This window comes from Numida meleagris, chromosome 5 (genome assembly GCF_002078875.1).
Source record: "Numida meleagris isolate 19003 breed g44 Domestic line chromosome 5, NumMel1.0, whole genome shotgun sequence".
Taxonomy (NCBI): domain Eukaryota; kingdom Metazoa; phylum Chordata; class Aves; order Galliformes; family Numididae; genus Numida; species Numida meleagris.
Window position 1 is genome coordinate 20,703,365 of NC_034413.1, and position 18,224 is coordinate 20,721,588.

At 43.3% G+C, this 18,224-nt stretch overlaps 1 protein-coding gene across 3 annotated transcripts in view; it reads left to right on the forward strand.

The window, feature by feature from the left end:
- Nucleotides 1-2,409, forward strand: part of ADK (adenosine kinase) — a 279,987-nt gene extending 277,578 nt beyond the window's left edge. For all 3 annotated transcript variants that reach the window (XM_021398210.1, XM_021398209.1, XM_021398211.1), the window contains one exon: nt 1,290-2,409. In XM_021398210.1, the coding sequence (XP_021253885.1) occupies nt 1,290-1,414 (125 nt within the window). In that variant the 3' untranslated portion in view covers nt 1,415-2,409. The remainder of the gene's footprint in view (nt 1-1,289) is intronic.

Below are 18,224 nucleotides of genomic sequence, written 5' to 3' on the forward strand. Positions count from 1 at the left end.
TAACCAAGGTGAGCAGAGGAGGTAGTAAAACAGCTTTGAATCAAAATTCGTCATGTCAAAAAATGGTACTTATGAGCTACATAGTTTCAAAGCTAGATTTGTACTGTGCGGGCCCAAGACCTACCAGAGCGTGACACAGGAACTTGAAATGGTGGATGAAAGCTTTAAAAAGAACATATTTCAGCTCAGATTTTCCTACGCAAATCTCACTTTCCTTCAGTGAATTGGATGGAGAAAGGAGACACATCTGAAAGATATTAAAAAATAAGATAAAAGTGAATAAAATATTACCTCTAGAATGACAGAGTGGGGCTTTAAATTATAAGAAACTGAGTTTAGTTTTCACATCTTGAAAACCTGTATTTAAAAAATATACTTCACCTTTGCCATAAGTTCAGTTGTGCTTTTGATCGCTAAAATTGCGGCCAAGACAAAATATTTCAGAGATAAGGGACTCAATCCATAAAACTTCTGGTGCCACTTAACTTTTCCAAGAATCTATGAATAATCTCCTTTTTAGGGCCCAATTTGTTTATATTCAATTGAAGATGTTCAAAACAAAAAAAAGGTGTTCAAAACACTCGGCTCCCAGTGATTTCTGGTTTTCTAAACCATGGATGCTAGAGGTTTTGTTGTGTAAAGCAGTTAAACAAGGGCTGTGATTGTGAAAGATTCTTGGCTCTCTGTGGTTTGCTGCTGGTTTGGGTATCTCAACATGGCAAGTGGTGCCCACTCCTTTGGAAGCCTTGGGTTAAACTTCCTGTGACCAAGGGCAATGAATGTCATCTAACTTTCTGTGACAGGTAAAAATTTCTCTGTCTTCACTATGAACCACTTTAACTGTTAACAGAGATAACATTTGTTATGTGCTTTTCCCTTCTTTTGAGAAAAGCCTACATCAGTGACAGTTGTGTGTGGCAGGAGCTGGAGGCAGCACGAACAGAAGGAGCTCTCTTCAACAGGGAAAACTGCTGCTGTGTTTTTAAAATGATATTTGAGGAATCAGGATTCTCTCTGGAAAAGAGCAGGAACTCTGGTAAATCCTCTTCAGGTGTCTAACAAAGATCAGGCTTGATGATCATTGATTTACTTGAAGCTACCAACTGGAGACTTCAGGTAGAAGTGACAGCAGCAGCACCCTAACTCAGCAGCTCACTTAAACTCAGCGCTATATGTACCCAGGTACATACAGTCAGGCCAGTATTTCAGTGCCCTGCTCTATGACAAGCTGGTACACTTCAAAACCTAACCATTCTCTCCCCTTTTTCTCTGTCCCACTTTGTTCCTAGGCTTCCTCTCACAGCTTGTCTATGACCGGCCGGTGACCGAGTGCATCCGAGCTGGACACTATGCAGCCAGCGTAATTATCAAGCGCTCAGGTTGCACCTTCCCAGAGAAGCCTGACTTCCACTGATACCAGTGAACTGGAGGGATCAAGAGTAACTCTCATGTTGCCATGGGATCGCTGCCTAAATTTTTCCTCCTTCCTTGTCCTCACCTTTCCAATTACCTGCATCAACGCTTCTGTACTTCTGTTCGTTTTATTTTGAATGAAATATATATTTCTATGATGTTTTCCTTTTCATACCACTACCGTGTCTCACTAGTCTTAACTTTTGGAAACTGTGCTAAGTGAAGCTTATTCTCGCATCCGCCTGGAAAAATTGTTCTGTTGACACAGTTTAAAAGGAAGTCCTGTAAATGACACTGCTGACTAACACCGGTAAAATAATGAATTGTCTAGTTTTATCTGTGTCCAAATCCTACTCAACTTACTCAAAATGAACAGACGTGACTTTATTTGTGACATAACCATGTAAACCAGAAATAGTTCTTTCTGTATAGTGGAGTCACAGTAGCGTTAAGAGCAGTGTGAGTGTCCCAAGAATTTCCTCCAATGTTTGAGTGTACAAGATCTGGCCATCACATCCAGCCCAGCTGCCGTGAAAGCAAATAGCTATTTGTCAAAAATTAAGGGCATGATCATGCTGATGTCAGTGACTTTGGGTCTGGTGCTCTGTGGTCATCGTACCATGACCTCACGCTGGGCTGCCAGGTGAGCATGCAGATAGGTACTTGCGGGGATTTCAGGGCAGGGGTGTGTGCTGATGATGAACATAACGTATGGCTAGATCCTGTCTCCTCAGTGTGAGCTTTTTAGAGGCTGTATTTAATTAAGGTACACATAGTGAAAATGAGGTACAGAAATATTTATGCAGGATATATTGACAGGATATGCCAAATGGAATCTCTGAAACGCACATTTTTAAACTTTTAATTTACTTTGGGTAATTAAGCAATATGGTGGATTTTGTTTGTATTTACAGTATTCAAAGAGGTGATCTGACACTGCATTCATTTCTTTGCTATGTAATTTGATACTGATAAATAAAAAATTGTCATACAGTAGCTCTCGGCTTTGTGCTGTTATTATATGTGTCATTCCTCAACTGTCTTATTGAAACAGGAGCAGGAAACAGGCGCCTAACCCACGGTGTGTGTTAGATCTCTGCATTTCAACCATGGCTTTCCTATGCCCAGGTGAATGTTCAAGAGTGAGCTCTGCAGTAAGGAAGGAAAGACCATCAATGTGGTGTTTGTACCACAGGGAAGATGAAAAATTGATGGCTAGGGTTTATCATAGAATGATAAGTCAGGGCAGTCAAGCTTCACATTTTACTACAGAGCACTGAATGAGGGACGCACAGAAACTGTTGTTACACGGTTGATGTACCACAAAGAGCATGGGGAGAAATCAAGACTATGATCCTGACTCCCTTCTTTCTTTGGCCCAGCCTCTGATTTGATACATAGGAGAATAGGCTTTGGCTTCTCAGATGTCACCTGGTGGGGTTCCTGCGAGTGCATCAAGGAGCTTCAGACCAGCCACCTCTGAAAGTCCTCGAGGGGCCATGGAACTCCGTCATCGCGAGTGCAGATCGCTGTGTCCGAAGTATGGGCTGTTCTTCGAGAGCTTGGGTCACAGCTTCTAGCTGGAAAGGTTTGCATGTACAGGTGTTGTCCATCTGTGGAACTACTCAGGAACAGCTTTGTGCAAGTAAGACTTGGCGGTTTTCTCCACAGTACTGCTCTCAAAGAACTTTGGGCTTTACATTTCTCACATTCTAGCATAGGAGAGAGGGAGAGGAATTAAGATACCGATGTGAAGATGGAACAGCAAACAAAACTGAAAAGAGATTACAGTATGCGTTGTCTTCAGGCTTTATGGGTTTATTGGAAGAATAGGGCTTTTTATATCTCATTGTTAATTTTTAGTTCTTTAAATTGATATATCCATGCAACGTATTTTAGTCAAGAAAAGCCGATGGGCCAAGGAAGGATGTTTTGCAGTCTGCTTTTAACGTATGGTCACATGTAGCACACCATGTTACTGTGTGAATTTCACTGTCAGTAAGGAAAGACCAGTGATCTAGTGGTTAAATCTGCTGTTCCCTTTGCTGTGTATCAGTGACACATTCCACTCGTTTTGTAACAACTTTATCCATGTCCTGGCCAGATACTTATGACAGGTTTCAAATAGAATTTAAATATGTAAATGTTCTTTGCTGTAACAAAGGAATTAGAAAACAACATAGCTACTGTAGAGGAAGGGAAAATATGTGAAGGAAGGGAATTGTCACATAGGTTGAGAGATTTTTCTTTCTTTATCTAGGCCATTTCTTCTTTTCAATTCAGGATGCAAGAGAGCCAAGTCAGAGGTTCTGTTCTGAGCTTTTCCACTGACGTGCTTGGTGAGCCTGGGCTCCTGACATTTGGCTCTGAGTGTCAGCTGCAGAGCATAATTTGAAGCCAGTGGGAGCAGCTGAGGAATAAACTACCACCCAATTCATGGAAGGGCATCAGAATCTGACCTGCTCTATTTAGCTATTCATTATTTCCCCAATATCTGTCAATGGATGTTCTTGGATGATATATGGATATTTAGAAATGTATTGCCAAATCATGCTAAATAACTTTAACTTGTGCTGTCAAATCGCCTGGTGATTTCATTGAGAATTCTTTTCAGGATTTGTACTTCTCCCCTGCTTCTCACTGAGGCAGGCTTTTTCTGTGTGTGTATGTATAATGGATAATAGTGTCATCTTTAATCTTCTCTTTCACATATTTTTTCTTTTGTCCTCTACTGACTCCTTCCACGTGGAGGCATGTTAGAAAACTGGGCTTCATGAAAAACATGTCATTGAAAGAATTGTCTTCAAGTGAAACATCCCACTGTCTCGGATCCCAGATGGAAGAACTGAAGTGAGTCTCTCACTGAGCTTTGAGCCATCATTCAAACCCAAAGTTCTGAGTGAGCTGGGATACTTTCAAATGGGAAGCCCATCTCCTGCTAGCACTGACCAAAGCATATTACCCTCACTCAGATAAAACTCTTCCATTTTTCTGGAAATAAGACTGCATCTCCTGTGCTCACCATCACGCATTTCAGGCTTGCTTTCATACCACTTGAAGTGGACAGCAGTGCTGCTGACGTCAATGGGCAAGGAGATATGCCAGTTATTCACAAAGCAACATGCTAAGGAGCTGGGAAGAAAAGCTGAGAATCAGGAAAAAAAGGTAACGTTTCCATTTCTACAAGTGACTCCCTTGTTATTTTGGGCAGATCTCTTTCCTCTCTTCATCTCTCTCTGCAAAGAAGATGGTAAGCTCAGAAAGATGGCGAACTCTGGATGAAGGTGGTAAGAATTCAAATGTGGCAGTGTGAGCCACATCTCAGCCTGTACTCACTGCTCATCTTTTAGTTTTCCCTTTTGTACGTGAACAAATTTATATTTGTTTACCCTTAAAATAGTGCTGGCTGCTAATGCTTGTTTGAGGGTTAAGACAGGGAAGGAAAAGGAGAAAAAGGAAAGGACAAAAGCTTTGCTGTCAAATGTGCTACATGAACTGACAGTAGAAATGCACACTGTTTTAAGATGACAAGTCTGGGAACAATCTTTAATTTAAAGGTTCTTATCCACAGTTTTCATAAAGAAATGTTAATTAAAAGTGCAATGACATGTTTGGGATTTAAGGGAAATCATTCTGCAAAGGATTTATAGCAATCACAGCTCCAGAGCATTAGGATTACAGATCCTTGTGCTGTTCCTTTTCAGTGATCATGTGATTGGCCTGTTGTTAAATATAGCTCCCATTTAGTGAATCAAGACAGGCATGGGAAAGGTAGGGATAGTTTCCCTCTAACCAGCGGGATTTCAGAGGTGTTGGAGATTATACAATTCATTAGTTTTAGCATAAGATCAAAGGGAGAGGGGAAGTCTTAATTTGGGCACCAACTGCTACTGTCTGAAAGTCTTCCAGCTTAAATGAAAAGTGATCATGTGCAGTGCTAACTGCTTGTATTAGAGCGCGAGCCTATTGTTTTATATCTCACTAACTCATTGTTCTCTTGCTGCAGATAATTCTCACACTTAAGACCTTCTGAGATAGTTATGTCTATTGTGAATAGTTCAGCAACCAACTGGCTCAGAGGTTATTGCCTAAGCATCTTTCCCTTGCTCTAATCCCCTGCAAGGTTTTTTCTGAGCAGTGTTGTTAATCTAAAATGACTGCTAACTGACTCCTGTGTCAAACATTATTCATTATGCACTTTAAATGCTTCCTGCAGAGGCCAAAATAAATTTTGCTTTTTAAAAGCAGACCACAAGGAGTGCCTACGTAGGATATTTCCTAAAAGATTAGACTAAGAATGGCAGTTAAGATGCTGGGGGGAATAAATGGTGCTCAAAACAAAGCTTCACAATTTAACCAGGGACAAACTTCAGTTACAAAAACCTACTTTCATATAGATTTATCTATAACCTGTTCTTGCAAGAAGAGCACACCCTTGCAGGGTGAGAGGAATACCTTTATTGAGTGATAGAATAAGGTACTTTATTAGAAAATGAAGGCCAAATAAACAAAAATGTAAAAAGCAGTCATTCTCGTGTGTCTTGGTTGTGGGTTTTTTTTTCAGGTGTCACTGGTGTTGGCATAAAGGGAGAGCTTTTTTTGTGTCAGTGGCACTGACAGGCCTTGCATGCATAATGACAGCATGGGAAGAGACAGACAGATAGATTTGAATAGCAATAAGGTGGGTTTTCTTCCAGTGTGAAAAGAGCATGGGATTCGTGTGTACTGAGATGAAGTATAGCCTTGCTGCACAGTGCAAATATTTAATGCTCTTCTAACTATCCCCAGGTTATTGGAGTGTAACAGTTAATAGCTGTCAGCTGCCAAACCCAGTGAGCAGTTTGGGTGCCTAAAAAGAAAATGAAAAGTTAAAAAAATGAAGCCAAGTCAGACTAGAAACCCACAAATCATAAATGTGCTATAGCTTAGCAGGCAGATCATCTCCAAAGTTCAGAGTAGTGTCGACCTGAGCTGCTGCTTCTCAAATGAGAGAAGGATCGAGTACATCTGTCTTCCGGTCCGAGCTTTGCCATGTACTCACAGGCAAGCTTTGGCTGGACCTTCTGCTTTCCAGGCCCTGTTACTTCCCAGTGATGTTTTTAAGGAGATTGAATAAGGCCTGGAATGAAGCAAAGCAAAGCAAAGCATTTTCATTATTCTGGATCAAATATCTCAAGGCAGTGGTGCGGCATAAATGCATAGAAAAATGGAGGGGCTCCTGAACTGAGTTTGAGAGAAATCCTGTCCTTGGAAGTTCTCCGTATCTGTAGTGTTGTAGATATGGAGATGTTAGCATTGGCATAAGATATTACGCTTAAAGAAATATTACTGTGGAGCAAGTAAGAGTGTATAAGAGTATTTCAAAGAATGTATTCAGCTTGAAAATCACCCCTTTTTCTCGACATACTTTTCTTAATAATGCTAGAAGTAGAATTTCACTGTACTTAAAAATTGCTCTGTTTTGAATGTACCAGCTTTTTTGGGAATAGGCCTTGGGGACAGGCTATTTCCCTCTGCCCCTATGTATCTGCTGGCAGTTCTCATCACATAACTGGCAGCACAGCAGCCCCTGCTCTCAGGCTTCCTCCAGAGGATGAGTCAGAGCACGGAGCAGAGCGGCTCCTCCCAAAGTAGCTGGCGGTCACCTTTTGGCCCCAGGGAGCAGGCAGGAAGGAGCCACCTGCTCCAATGCTGTGGGCAGCCGAAAGCAGGAGCTCTTCTTGCCCTTTCTCCATTGGTTCATGTGTCACATTCATGGAAATGCAAGTGAAGTATAAATGAAATTACTGATCCCACTTGGAGATCCCACTTTTCAGGGCTATGACCTATTGGTGGAACTATTAATGGCATTCAAATAACTTCCAGGATTTCATAGAATCCTTGAGTCATAGAATATCCCGATTTGGAAGGGACCCACAAGGATCATCAAATCCAACTCCTGGCTCTGCACAGCATCACCCAAAATTCCAACCCTATGTCTGAGAGTGCTGCCCAAACGCTGCTTGAACTCTGTCAGGCTTTGTGCTGTGACCATTGCCCGGAGGAGCCTGTTCAGTTTCTGGGGTTCTTCCATAAATCTCTCGTGTGGGTAGACCTATTTTAGTCTGGCCTGTCCTAAAGCATAGCCAGCTGCTCTGGCTGTCCTGCAGAGTAAGGACAGAGCAGTTTTCTATTCATGTCCTAAGGCCAGTATAAAAACAAACGCATTTTATATCTGAAAGTGAAAAGCATTCATCAGTGCAACTTTTTCATTCTGTAAATGGTCACAGATTTCACACGGTCAACATCCTGGATTTAGGGAAGGTTGTGCTCCAGATACATAGTGAGTTGGATGTATTATGAATACACACATGACACATTTCATTGCCTACAATTAGCAGTAAACAGCCTCTTGAGGCTTGATGTTTGTTATGCGCCACAGTGTTTCAGGACAAAACAAGTGCACTTGCAAGAAACAAGATTTTTTAGCACACAACCTGGTAAATTTAGCCTAGGAAAGGAAGAAACTTATTTGAAATGACTTGTCATAGTACATTTACTATAGAAATCTATGCCAGCTCAGAAGTTACTACTTTTACCCCCCAGCAGCAGCAGTTTTAATTGGGCCACAGAAGTAGTCTTGCAGAGGTGGAAGTTATTTGGGTTTCCCTGAGGCTCAGAGTTCTTCCCTGAAAAGAAGCCTCACATCTTGTTGGCTCCAAGTAAAAAGATAAATTGTAGCGTGCTTGAGTATTAAGTTGTACAATATCAGCTGCAGATCTGCAGTTCGGGTTGACATACTGAAGTACGGCATCCTGCTGAACATCCTTTATGTGATGTATCTGCCTACCTCTGCCTTGACAGTGTTTGCTTCTCCCTCTTGATCCTGCATGTAAAGTCACAAGTAGCATGTTTCATTTATCCCAACCATGTAACTTTTCCCTAATGACCTCATTTTTGTAAAACAGAGGAAGATGGGGTGGTAATGGGGAGGACATTTCTCCTGTATTCCTGTTCATACCTTCCCCCAAGACTCTCTCACTCTACACTGACTTGACGATGGAATTAAAGAAGTATTTCTTCATAAAAAGGCAAGTGAGGTTTTTAATGATGCGTTGTTACCTATGCTTCTTTCCATGTTTCATGCTGTAGTGAGATATCGACTCTGTGCTGAACCAGCAGGCAGCCCTACCAGAGGACTAGCCTCTTTTTCTTTAATTGGCTTTGATCCTTGTTCTTTAATTTTCTTTGAACGGATCCTGCCCATGTACTATTACTAGTCCATTCTGATGCTCATACTGAATGGGATCGGAGCTCAGGGCATGTAACATTACAGCCCCGTGTTACACCAGATAGAGTTTAGTAGTTTACAGAGCAGCAAGGATCATAAGGTTTACTTACTCTCCAAACACTACTGGCAAAAGGAAAACAGACACAAATGTGTGTTGTACAGATACCTTGCCTCTCAGTTCTGCTCATTTAGCTCAGCTTAATGATTCCTTTTGGCTGCCTCTTCCCTTCCAAACCATAGCTGTGAATATTCATCTTTAAAGTAAAGTGCCATGGAAGTGGGCCTTCATACAGGACTCTTGCCGGCTGCCACTCCTGCTGACAAAAAAGATTGCAAGAAGAATTTGAATAAAGGACAAACGTCACATATGCTGTGTGCTATGGAGGACAAATGCTGAATACAAAATATGTTTAATTGCTGAGTTAATTATCTCACTAAAGTCTAAATGTTGTTTTTCGGCACTCTTCCCCTCCCCCCCCCCAGTTGTTTACTTTTATCAGTTAGAAAATAAAAAATCAATGTCATGAAAAACATAATTATATTCCTACTAATCTTGAGTGTTTTCTCATTTGAGTACTGCAGGCTGATGCATTTTATCACTTTCCATCAGATTATAGCAGTGGAAATTGCCAGCTAAAAGCTATGGCTCTAGAGCAAAGAAGGGGAAGAAGAAAACCCACCCCAGAGCCATGTGCCTTGCCAATCAAATCTTGCTCCTAATGACAAAGCTTCTGTGATTTCCTTTCTGACAATACATGAATAGCTGGTGAATAATTGGTTCAACAGGACCTTCATTAAAGTCCAAGAGAGAAAACAGGATCTTTCATGTGAATAATTTGGAATGATTGGTAAAAATGAGGCATTATTATAGGATTGCCTTCTGCTCCACAGTGAGAAATCTGCAGCCTCTTCCTTACAGAAGTGTGAAAACATTTTGTAAATAGTTCTAGCTACTCCCAAGTTGTGGATGATCTTACTACTTAGTGAGATGGCTTTTTGGTTGATACTGTTTCTGCATTAAATGCACCCATTCTTCACACAAATGAAAGAAATTGAGCTTTGTCTGGGGAGCCCAGCTGAGGACACATCCTCGCACTCCGAGTTTGAACAGATCTGGTGTAAGCTCCACCACTCCTCCACCACTTCAATGTAAAAGATTGGTGGCAGCAACCCACAGGAACCCAGACCCTGTGGAGATGTGCCTTGGCCTACCCCACTGCAGTGCTTAAGCCTGTGCCACCTGGCCTGGAACGGGGCGTATGGAGAAGATCCGTGCACTGACCAGCCTGTCCTCAGCTGCTCAGCCACTGCAGCCTTGCTGGTGGTCAGAAATAATAGCTGAGGCTCAGCCTGGCCTTTGGTCAGAGTGATGAACAGTACACAGGAGAGTGACCCACGGCCATTTACAGGAGCAGATGAGGTCATGTCAAGCAGCAGGTGTGAGGCTCTCCTGCTGGTACCGCTGGTCCTGGTGGCCAGGCAGCACGGGACAACAGGGTCCTGCCAGAGACCATGCAGCTGCGTGTCACCAACCAGCAAGTTAGGAAAAGGCAAATGGAGCAGAGATGAGCTCTGGGATTCAGGAATTGACTCAAACCTGGTCTGACACCCTACAAACACAAAGCAATTGTTGAGTTTCACATCTGAGCTCCCTCCTCAGTGACTTGAGCCCTGGCCACCGAGCCCAGTGTTTCTGACCAGATCCAGCTTACCTGGCATTGCCTGGGAGCTCATGTGGCCCTAACTTGCTATTTGGCGTCCTAATCTCTAGCCGTACCTCAGTTTTTATCAAACAGCCCGTTTTTAAAACAAGGAAGAGCCAGCTGGTTTCCTTACCCTGCAGTAGCAGGTGTGTCACCTCACATGGCAATGCGCTCAGAGCCTCTGTCAGCCTGCCCCAGGGCATGGCTCAGCGTGGGGAGACTCAGTGGCAGCAGGTGGCCATCTTGTCTGTACGTTGGAGGAGAGTGAGGCCTTCTCAAGAATCGCCCATGAAGCATTAAAACAATTACTGAACGCACTAAGTTAGCACTTTAAAGATCATCTCAGGGGGTCATTCAAAGTCTCCAGGCAGTGCCATGTCAGTGGAGCACAGCATCAGACTTTTGAGCTCACCAATTCTTACTGCCTGCCAGGTTTTTTCTAGATGGAATTGGAGAAGGCCTGGTGCAGTAGGGAGGGCTCTATGTGCCCCAAGGAAATAAGTCCCAGATGGACTCCTTCCCAAGAGGTGCAGTAGGCTGTGGTAGGACCCTGTGTGAAGGCACGTCTGGGGAGAGCAGACAGGGCAAATACCTGGTGAGGGTCACCATCCCCACAGCGGACAACAGCCCACCTGCTAAGACTGATTCTTCACCGAGTGTTCCTTTTATAGCACAGCACAGTTGTACTAATGCACAGGCAGACCTGCATGCCAAATTAATGACTAATAAATAGCGACAATGTTGAACGTGATCCTACTCCCCTAGCAATGGATAAAGCAGTTTTCCCACCTCAGAAGCTGTGGCCTGGTGGTGGGTGGTTACCACCCATCCAATGCAGAGCCACAGAGGAGGCTATGTGTACTCGAGGACGTTCCCTGGGGGGTGGCTTACAGGTGGAGAAACAAGTTTTGCTTGCTGTGAGAGTTCATTTGCATGGACAACTATCAACGTGTGGTATGCTGAGGCTTCTCATCCCGTTCTCTATGTGTGGAGCCCCACTCTATGCCAGCAAAGCTGAGATTCTCTGGAGGGCCTAGAGCCCCGGCAGACCTTTCTCTGCAGTTTCTGAGCATGGAGACAAAAGCCTCGTTCATTTTTGTATCCTTAGAGCCTACTTTTTAAACCATTTAGCCAGTCTCTTCCTTTTTTTTCACAGATCTTGAGGTGGCTGGCCAGCACAATGTGGATTGCTGGCTTTAAATAGCCATATCTGAGAGACAAGAACTAATAGCATCAGCACAGATACACAAAAAATGTCCACAGATTCAGAGCATGCATTTGCAGTGAGCGGGATTCCTGTGAACAGTCCTGCCGTTCAGTACAAAAAAGAAAATATTTGTCATCGCTCTTTCCCAGAATGTTTTCACAAAGGCAGCTGCTACCTGAGCTGTTATTTGGGTTGCTGAACAAGTGAGCATCATCACAAGGAAACAAACACACAGGCAGGTGTGTATCCATGCTCATTTGCTGCTTTTTGAGGGCAGGAGAAGGGTGATGTAATTAGCAAACACATGTTTAAATTTTTAATTAAGAGTTTTAATGGATTATTCACTGCCTACCAGAACACACATGCTCTTACTTCCTTGCTCTCCTGGGCCGGGTTCCTAAGGAAACCAGGCTCAGTTGGTTGTGCTGCTGCCAGCCTCCCTTCCTCGCCGGGGCTGAGCTCTTCAGGGTTCATGGCAGGCCAGCGCCACTTTTGTGGTAAAATCATGACTGTGTCACAACACTGTGGTTGCAAAAGGCTTGAGCAGCTGCAGCAGGAGTTCAGCCATAGGCACAAAAAGGCTTCTTCAGGAGCCAAGCCCCAGCCTGCACCCGAATCAGCCAAGGCATCCTGACGTGTTTATCATGGTTTGTTTGAGCTCTCGTCGACTTTTTCCAAATTTTGCTTTTTTCATCTTATGACACTTGCTGATGCTGTGATATTCACTGTGGTGCAGTGTGGGAAAGGCTGCGGCTGGGGTTGGAGTGTCCAGTGAAGGAGCTGGAGCACCTTCCAGCTGCACTGCCTCTAGATTGACCCTCAGCCCAGGCAGGCAAGCTCCAGGAGGGGGGATGTTCTCAGGGCCCTTTGACAGCCTCTGTCTCCATGCGTTTGCTCTTGCTTAGCTATGGTGGAGCATGCTGGAAAGTTGCTTTGCGATGTGGAATGGTCCCTGTTGGCTTTAATATCTATAATCTTCCCTTGATATAGATTTGCCAGGTGTAACTGCTGCATGTTGCTTGTGGTCTAGCAAATGTTTGTTCCAACCTTGCGGAGTCTGAGGAAATGGTGAGGCTGCTCAGCACCAGCTGATGCTAATGGACATGCTGCTGAATAGGATGGAGAGGACTCTAATGGTAAGCACCACATGAGATGGATGTCCACCTAGGAAGCCCAAGACGCAGTCATAAACACTAAAGTGCAGACGCTGAACAGCCAGAAAAGAACATCATCACAACCGAATAAGAATTAAACAAAGAAACTCTTCTGTATGCACACAGTTTAAGCAGGAAAGTGATTTCATTTCAAGGGTACAAGAGCTATGTGAACTCAGAGGGACTGAGGTCTAACCTGGGACCTGAGCTCTCAGCACATCTCAGCACAGCACAAGAGCTGCATGCCACAAAGTGAGCTGCCAGGGAACTCCTAACACAGACTACAAGAAGATTCTTGTCCCATAATTGGAATCTGCATATTTGTTTTGATTGTTGCGCTGCAAAATACCTCAGTGAAGCTACAAAGGATATATTTGACATCTATTTCTGACAGGTTTTTCTACAACATTCACCAAAGCAGTGTTTTGTGTGCCTTCTGTTGTATTTACCACATTAATTATCCATGCATTAACACAGTTTACAATCACTTTCATTTATGTTAGTGCTGCATTCTCACTTTATGGGTAACTTTGTTTACCAATTCCTTCCCGCTGGCTTGCCTGAAGGTAATGCTTTGTTCTGCACCAGCACTGCCCTGTTCAGCTGCAGCACGCCTCTCCAAACAAGGTCCATGCTGCTAGCTAGCTCTGCTCAGAGGATGGACTAGAGAGGGAAAAACGTTGTACTGGGCCATCAGTTCGCATTGGTTGTTTGCTTAAATTCACTACACTCTCCTGAAGGACTTTCCCCCCACAGTCGGATTGGTCTTTCTGTCAGAGCTGTTGTTTGAATGGACATGGCAAGTCTTGTTCAGACTCAGAGCTTGCTGCAAAAGGTGTATTTCCACTTCAGTCAAACAAGACCCAGCCTGAGCTTGGTTGGAGAAACAATCTTGGCACTTCAGAACCTCACCCCCGCCCCCACATCTCTTTTGTAGATAAGATGGTGAAAACAAATGTTGTAGGAGAAGAATGAAATCATAAATGCTCTGGCTCTTCTCAGCTGGCTTGAGTTTATCATTTGGGTCTGAACCTTGTTATTGCAGTTTTTCTGGTAATCTGCTTTTTTTTGTTTATTTACATTATTTTAATAGCCTATATCTAAAACCATAATAATGTGCCACTACACTATGAGTATGTTACATGCATGCATGAGCATGTGCCTACAGTTTCATACAGATGTGAAATTGTTTGGTTCTTAATGTAGAAGTTGTTTTCTTGGATTGTTAATTTTTTTTGCCACCTTTCCAGGATCCTGCCCTAAAATAATTGTTTCACCTTATTAATAAGATTGCATTGACTTGATGGAAGAATTTTAAGATATAATTCTCATTCTATGCAGTATTTTACAATTATAAGATACAGTTTAGGTTTGTCAGTCAGTTTAAAAAACATATGACACGAAAAAAGAATCGGAAATCAGCAGCTGATAGAGAAAAAGTGCCGTATAGAGTGGAAATACAAACAATTTTTCCAGCTCCCCTTTCAGCAGGAAAGCATCCATCAAGAACTGAAATAAAAAAGACTGAGAATATTTGGCTGGACTTAAGACTGATTCTAATGACGATTCTTCCAAAAGACTGTTTAAATTCTCATAGCCAATAACATTTGCTGCACTTTTTCCATGTGCAATTTCATAAATCAGAAGGCAACAGATATCCCAGAAAGGCCTGAAATGATACAGATGAGCTTTCCGGTGAGCCTCCAACGAAGTGTTGAAGTCAAAGATCCTTTCAGTTAGCCTTGCTAGCATCCACACAGCACGTTCACAGAGTATTGACTTCATTGGAGCTGCTCATGTAGATGTTTGTAGTGGGATTTTTGTGTATGGCAGATTCTTGCAACATAGAAGGTTTTCTTTTCCCTGATAGTGCAATATGCAAACACACTCCAGCGATGTAAAGCTGAGCTCACTTATTGTAGCTTATCACAGTGAAACAGCCTCATCAGTGCAGGCACCCAGCGTTCTCTTACCCAGGGTGTAGCAAGATCTCAGTAACAAATAGAAGGGTTTGTAGAGTAAGGTCGTTATTTGTATAACATTAAAGTCCTGCTCTATGTGCCAAGTAAATATATGGTACACTTCATGGCATTTGATTATAAAGACCACTTGAAAACACAGAGGACAATGTCAGGGTGTATAAGCACTGATGGCCCTGACCAGCCTCACTTGGGGCCTCCCCTCCACCCCAGCTCTGGTCCATAAGCCCTAATTCAGCTCAGCGTTGGGCCATCTTGCAGGAGTGTTAGTTGCTAGTTGTGCTGCTATGCTTATGCCAGGCTGTGGGTTCATTTTATTTACGCTGCAGCTCATGCGCTGATTTCTTCCCTTCACCTCAACACTATCTCTTCACCACAGACTTTCTGTTAGCCCCTGGACTGCCCAGCCTGGCCTCAGGACCTGCCACCTCACCACAGGCCTGTGTGGTAAGCTTCAATCTTGATTAAATCTGGTTGTGGTTTTGGGGTCTGCCCTGCGCTGCTGCCAGCCTGTGTGTGCCACTGGCTGCTGGCCTGCTACTGATATTTCATGTAAGTCCAGGAGCTGAAGGAACGTAAGAGATGAGTAATGAGCTATCAGAAAAACTTGTGAGTAATGGTTAGAAGTGGTGACTCAGCACCCACACTACTGCTGGGATGCGTCAGATGAAGGATTTCTTGTCGCTTGTCTCAGATCTTGCTGCAGCAGTATGAAATATTGATTGTGAATTAATTAGAAACAATTCTGCTGTATGATCATAAAATTGTTTTTCTTTCCATGAATGGATGTAACTCATTTATCTTTGTCAAAAGAGCTTGAGTCTGTCTCTGAATTTCACTCAAGTCTTCTTAAGTTTCAGACTCTTCCTTATTTGGGATTTTAAAATTATACATGTGGCTCTAAGCACCTGAGTCCTTTTGGTTTTTAAACGTGTTTCACAGTGGCAGATAATTCTGCCTTCTTAAGCACAGCCATTAAGGCTCCCGTGTGCCAGGAGCCCTGCACCCAGTGCAGCTGGTGGGACACGTACAGCCCGGCACCGCAGCAGGGGATGGGGCAGGGCCCTGGGCTGGAGGCACGGGGGGAAGCTGCCAGCTGTGGCTTGCTCGGTCCCGCTGGTGCCCCTCAGCTGAGCAGCACACTGTAAGCAGCCTCCCTTTTTGCTGAACTTGCAACGGCTGCTGTGCTCCATTGTAATTCACCATGAGAAAAGAAGCAGGACTTATGTTGCTGGCAGACAGCTGCCACTCTGGAAGGATGCGTGCAGTGTGGAGTGCTGATTTTCCTGAGCTCTTACTACACACACATTCGTCCGGGGAATCTGGCCTGTTGTGGTGCTTCTTGGTGCACGTGGGGGATAAGTTTATTCCTTCACTGCATATTTGGTGGCCTGTTGCATCTTCTGATCTAAAGAAAAAGTCTTGTACTAAACTGCACAGGTGAAACTGTGTTTGAAAAAGGTAAGATGCTGCTGAAATCAACTGTTGTTTAAGTCCATATGGATTATGTAATGTCTAAAAGCTTTTTTTTCCTCCAAAACTTGGAGGAGATTAAAAAAAAAAAAAAAGCAGCAAAAAAAACCAAAGCAGCAGTTCCCTCAAGGGCAGCATGGAGTCCCTCCATTCGAGCAGTCAGTCCTGCCTGTAAAGCACAGCATGCTGAATGTTGTTAGACTCGCAGTTGAGATCACAGTAGTGTCAGTTCTCAGATCAAAGAGAAATAAAGGATCATGTTCCTGTCCCAAGAGAAGGCAATTGGTTTTGAAGGGTTGTCAGTCCTGAAATTTCGAATACAAACATGTACATATGCCAGCAAAGTCAGTCTTCTGAATGTGTGAATAACCTTTCTCCAGACTGGAGTTTGTAGCACAAAGCCCTCTGAAAGGCAGCCTGACACAACTGGATGATGTGGTGCTCGTTTGAATGTTTCAGCTAAAAATACTTCAAAACAGACTTGAAGTAAAAGAAGCAAGTGGTTACAGGTTGCTGAATTGATTACTGAGGAGGAATACGGCAACTGTTCACTCTAGATAACCATCTGCAATAAAGAGTAATAAAGGAGAAGAACTGATTTGGAACTATCATTGGGGTTGCAATAGCTTAAATCATAGTGAGGAGAGATTTAAAATGAACTGAACACCAGGAAAAATCTCTTCATTGCTCAAGGTCTTCAGTCTGTGAAACACTGAGAACATGTTGAGGGAACCTCCGCTCAGATCACTCTGAGATAACTCGTGGAGGGAGGCTCACAACTGAATTCTGTGATCATTCTGGGTTTTCATGTGCAGACCATCCTTAAGTCTAAGCTCTAAGGAATGCCTTTGTGGGCAGAGATCCTGCTGAAGGAAGAAAATTTGCCAGCTTTTCCCCATTTCAATCTATGTGTCCATGTCCCATGCTTTCCTTCTATAATCCTATGCTTGGAGAACTTAAAGAACTAAATTATCAGCCCAAAACAAATGACTCCTGTCCTTCTACATTCTCTTGAAAAGAAGAAAAAAAAAAGTAGAGAATTTTAAATAGATAAAACCAAGAAGTTCCAAACTGAAGTAGGCCCTTTTGCTGATACAGTCAGTTATGTCATTACTGACCAGTATCACAGCAGTGATTGGATGCCTCAGCTGAGATGGGGAGGGAGGGCAGCATTGCTTTCTTTATACTCTAGATTTAAAAGACTAGAGGAGGTACTGTTGTCCCCGTATGACAGAGGAAAAGATGAAACTCCGGGAGGTTACTGATAGGAAGTCTGTGAGAAAGACAGAAAACGAAGGCAGAGCTTCCGAGTTTCAGTTTGGTGCTTTAGTCCAAAACATCTCCCAGTCAGTGAGCTCTGCTGTGGTAGAGCTCTGGGAGGGTTTGGTGTTGCCCAACCTTCCCCAACCTGTGCAGAGTGGGAGCCGCAGCACTCCAATCAGGCAGCCCTGGTGGCAGGAGTGGGAAGCAGGGAGCATGGTGGGCTGCGGGTTAATTCGTTATGAAATGAGATTGTTATTCATGTGTGTCGTGCAACTGCACTCAAGAGACCCAATTTTGATTGCTTACATTACCAGCTGGGAACTCTGAAGTTTGTAATTTTAGAAGCAAAAGGAGAAATGTAATTTTCTAGAGATTCTTTTTTTTTTTCTTTCAAAGCTATTATCCAATGTCTATAGAGTCAACATGTAAACTCGGTGCTAATTCTTTTATAAGAGGTTAATTGTTATAATAGGGGGAAAAACATGCAGCAGTTGAAATTGAATGGGTTTATCTCTGTATCCAGAAACACCCTCCCAAGCTGAACGTGTTCCCTGTGATGATATCCAGCATTCACACAGACAGGAGCATTTCTGAGCTCCAGGTCTGCTTTGTCCCAAGGCAGGATGGTGTCATTCCTACTTATCAAATAGGAAAACAGCAGTAAGGAGCTTCCAGCAAGACTAGAGACAGCACCATGTGTTTAACACTCAGAAGATGCTGTTGACTACTATTGTGTTTCATCTCTTCAGCAATATTACTGTC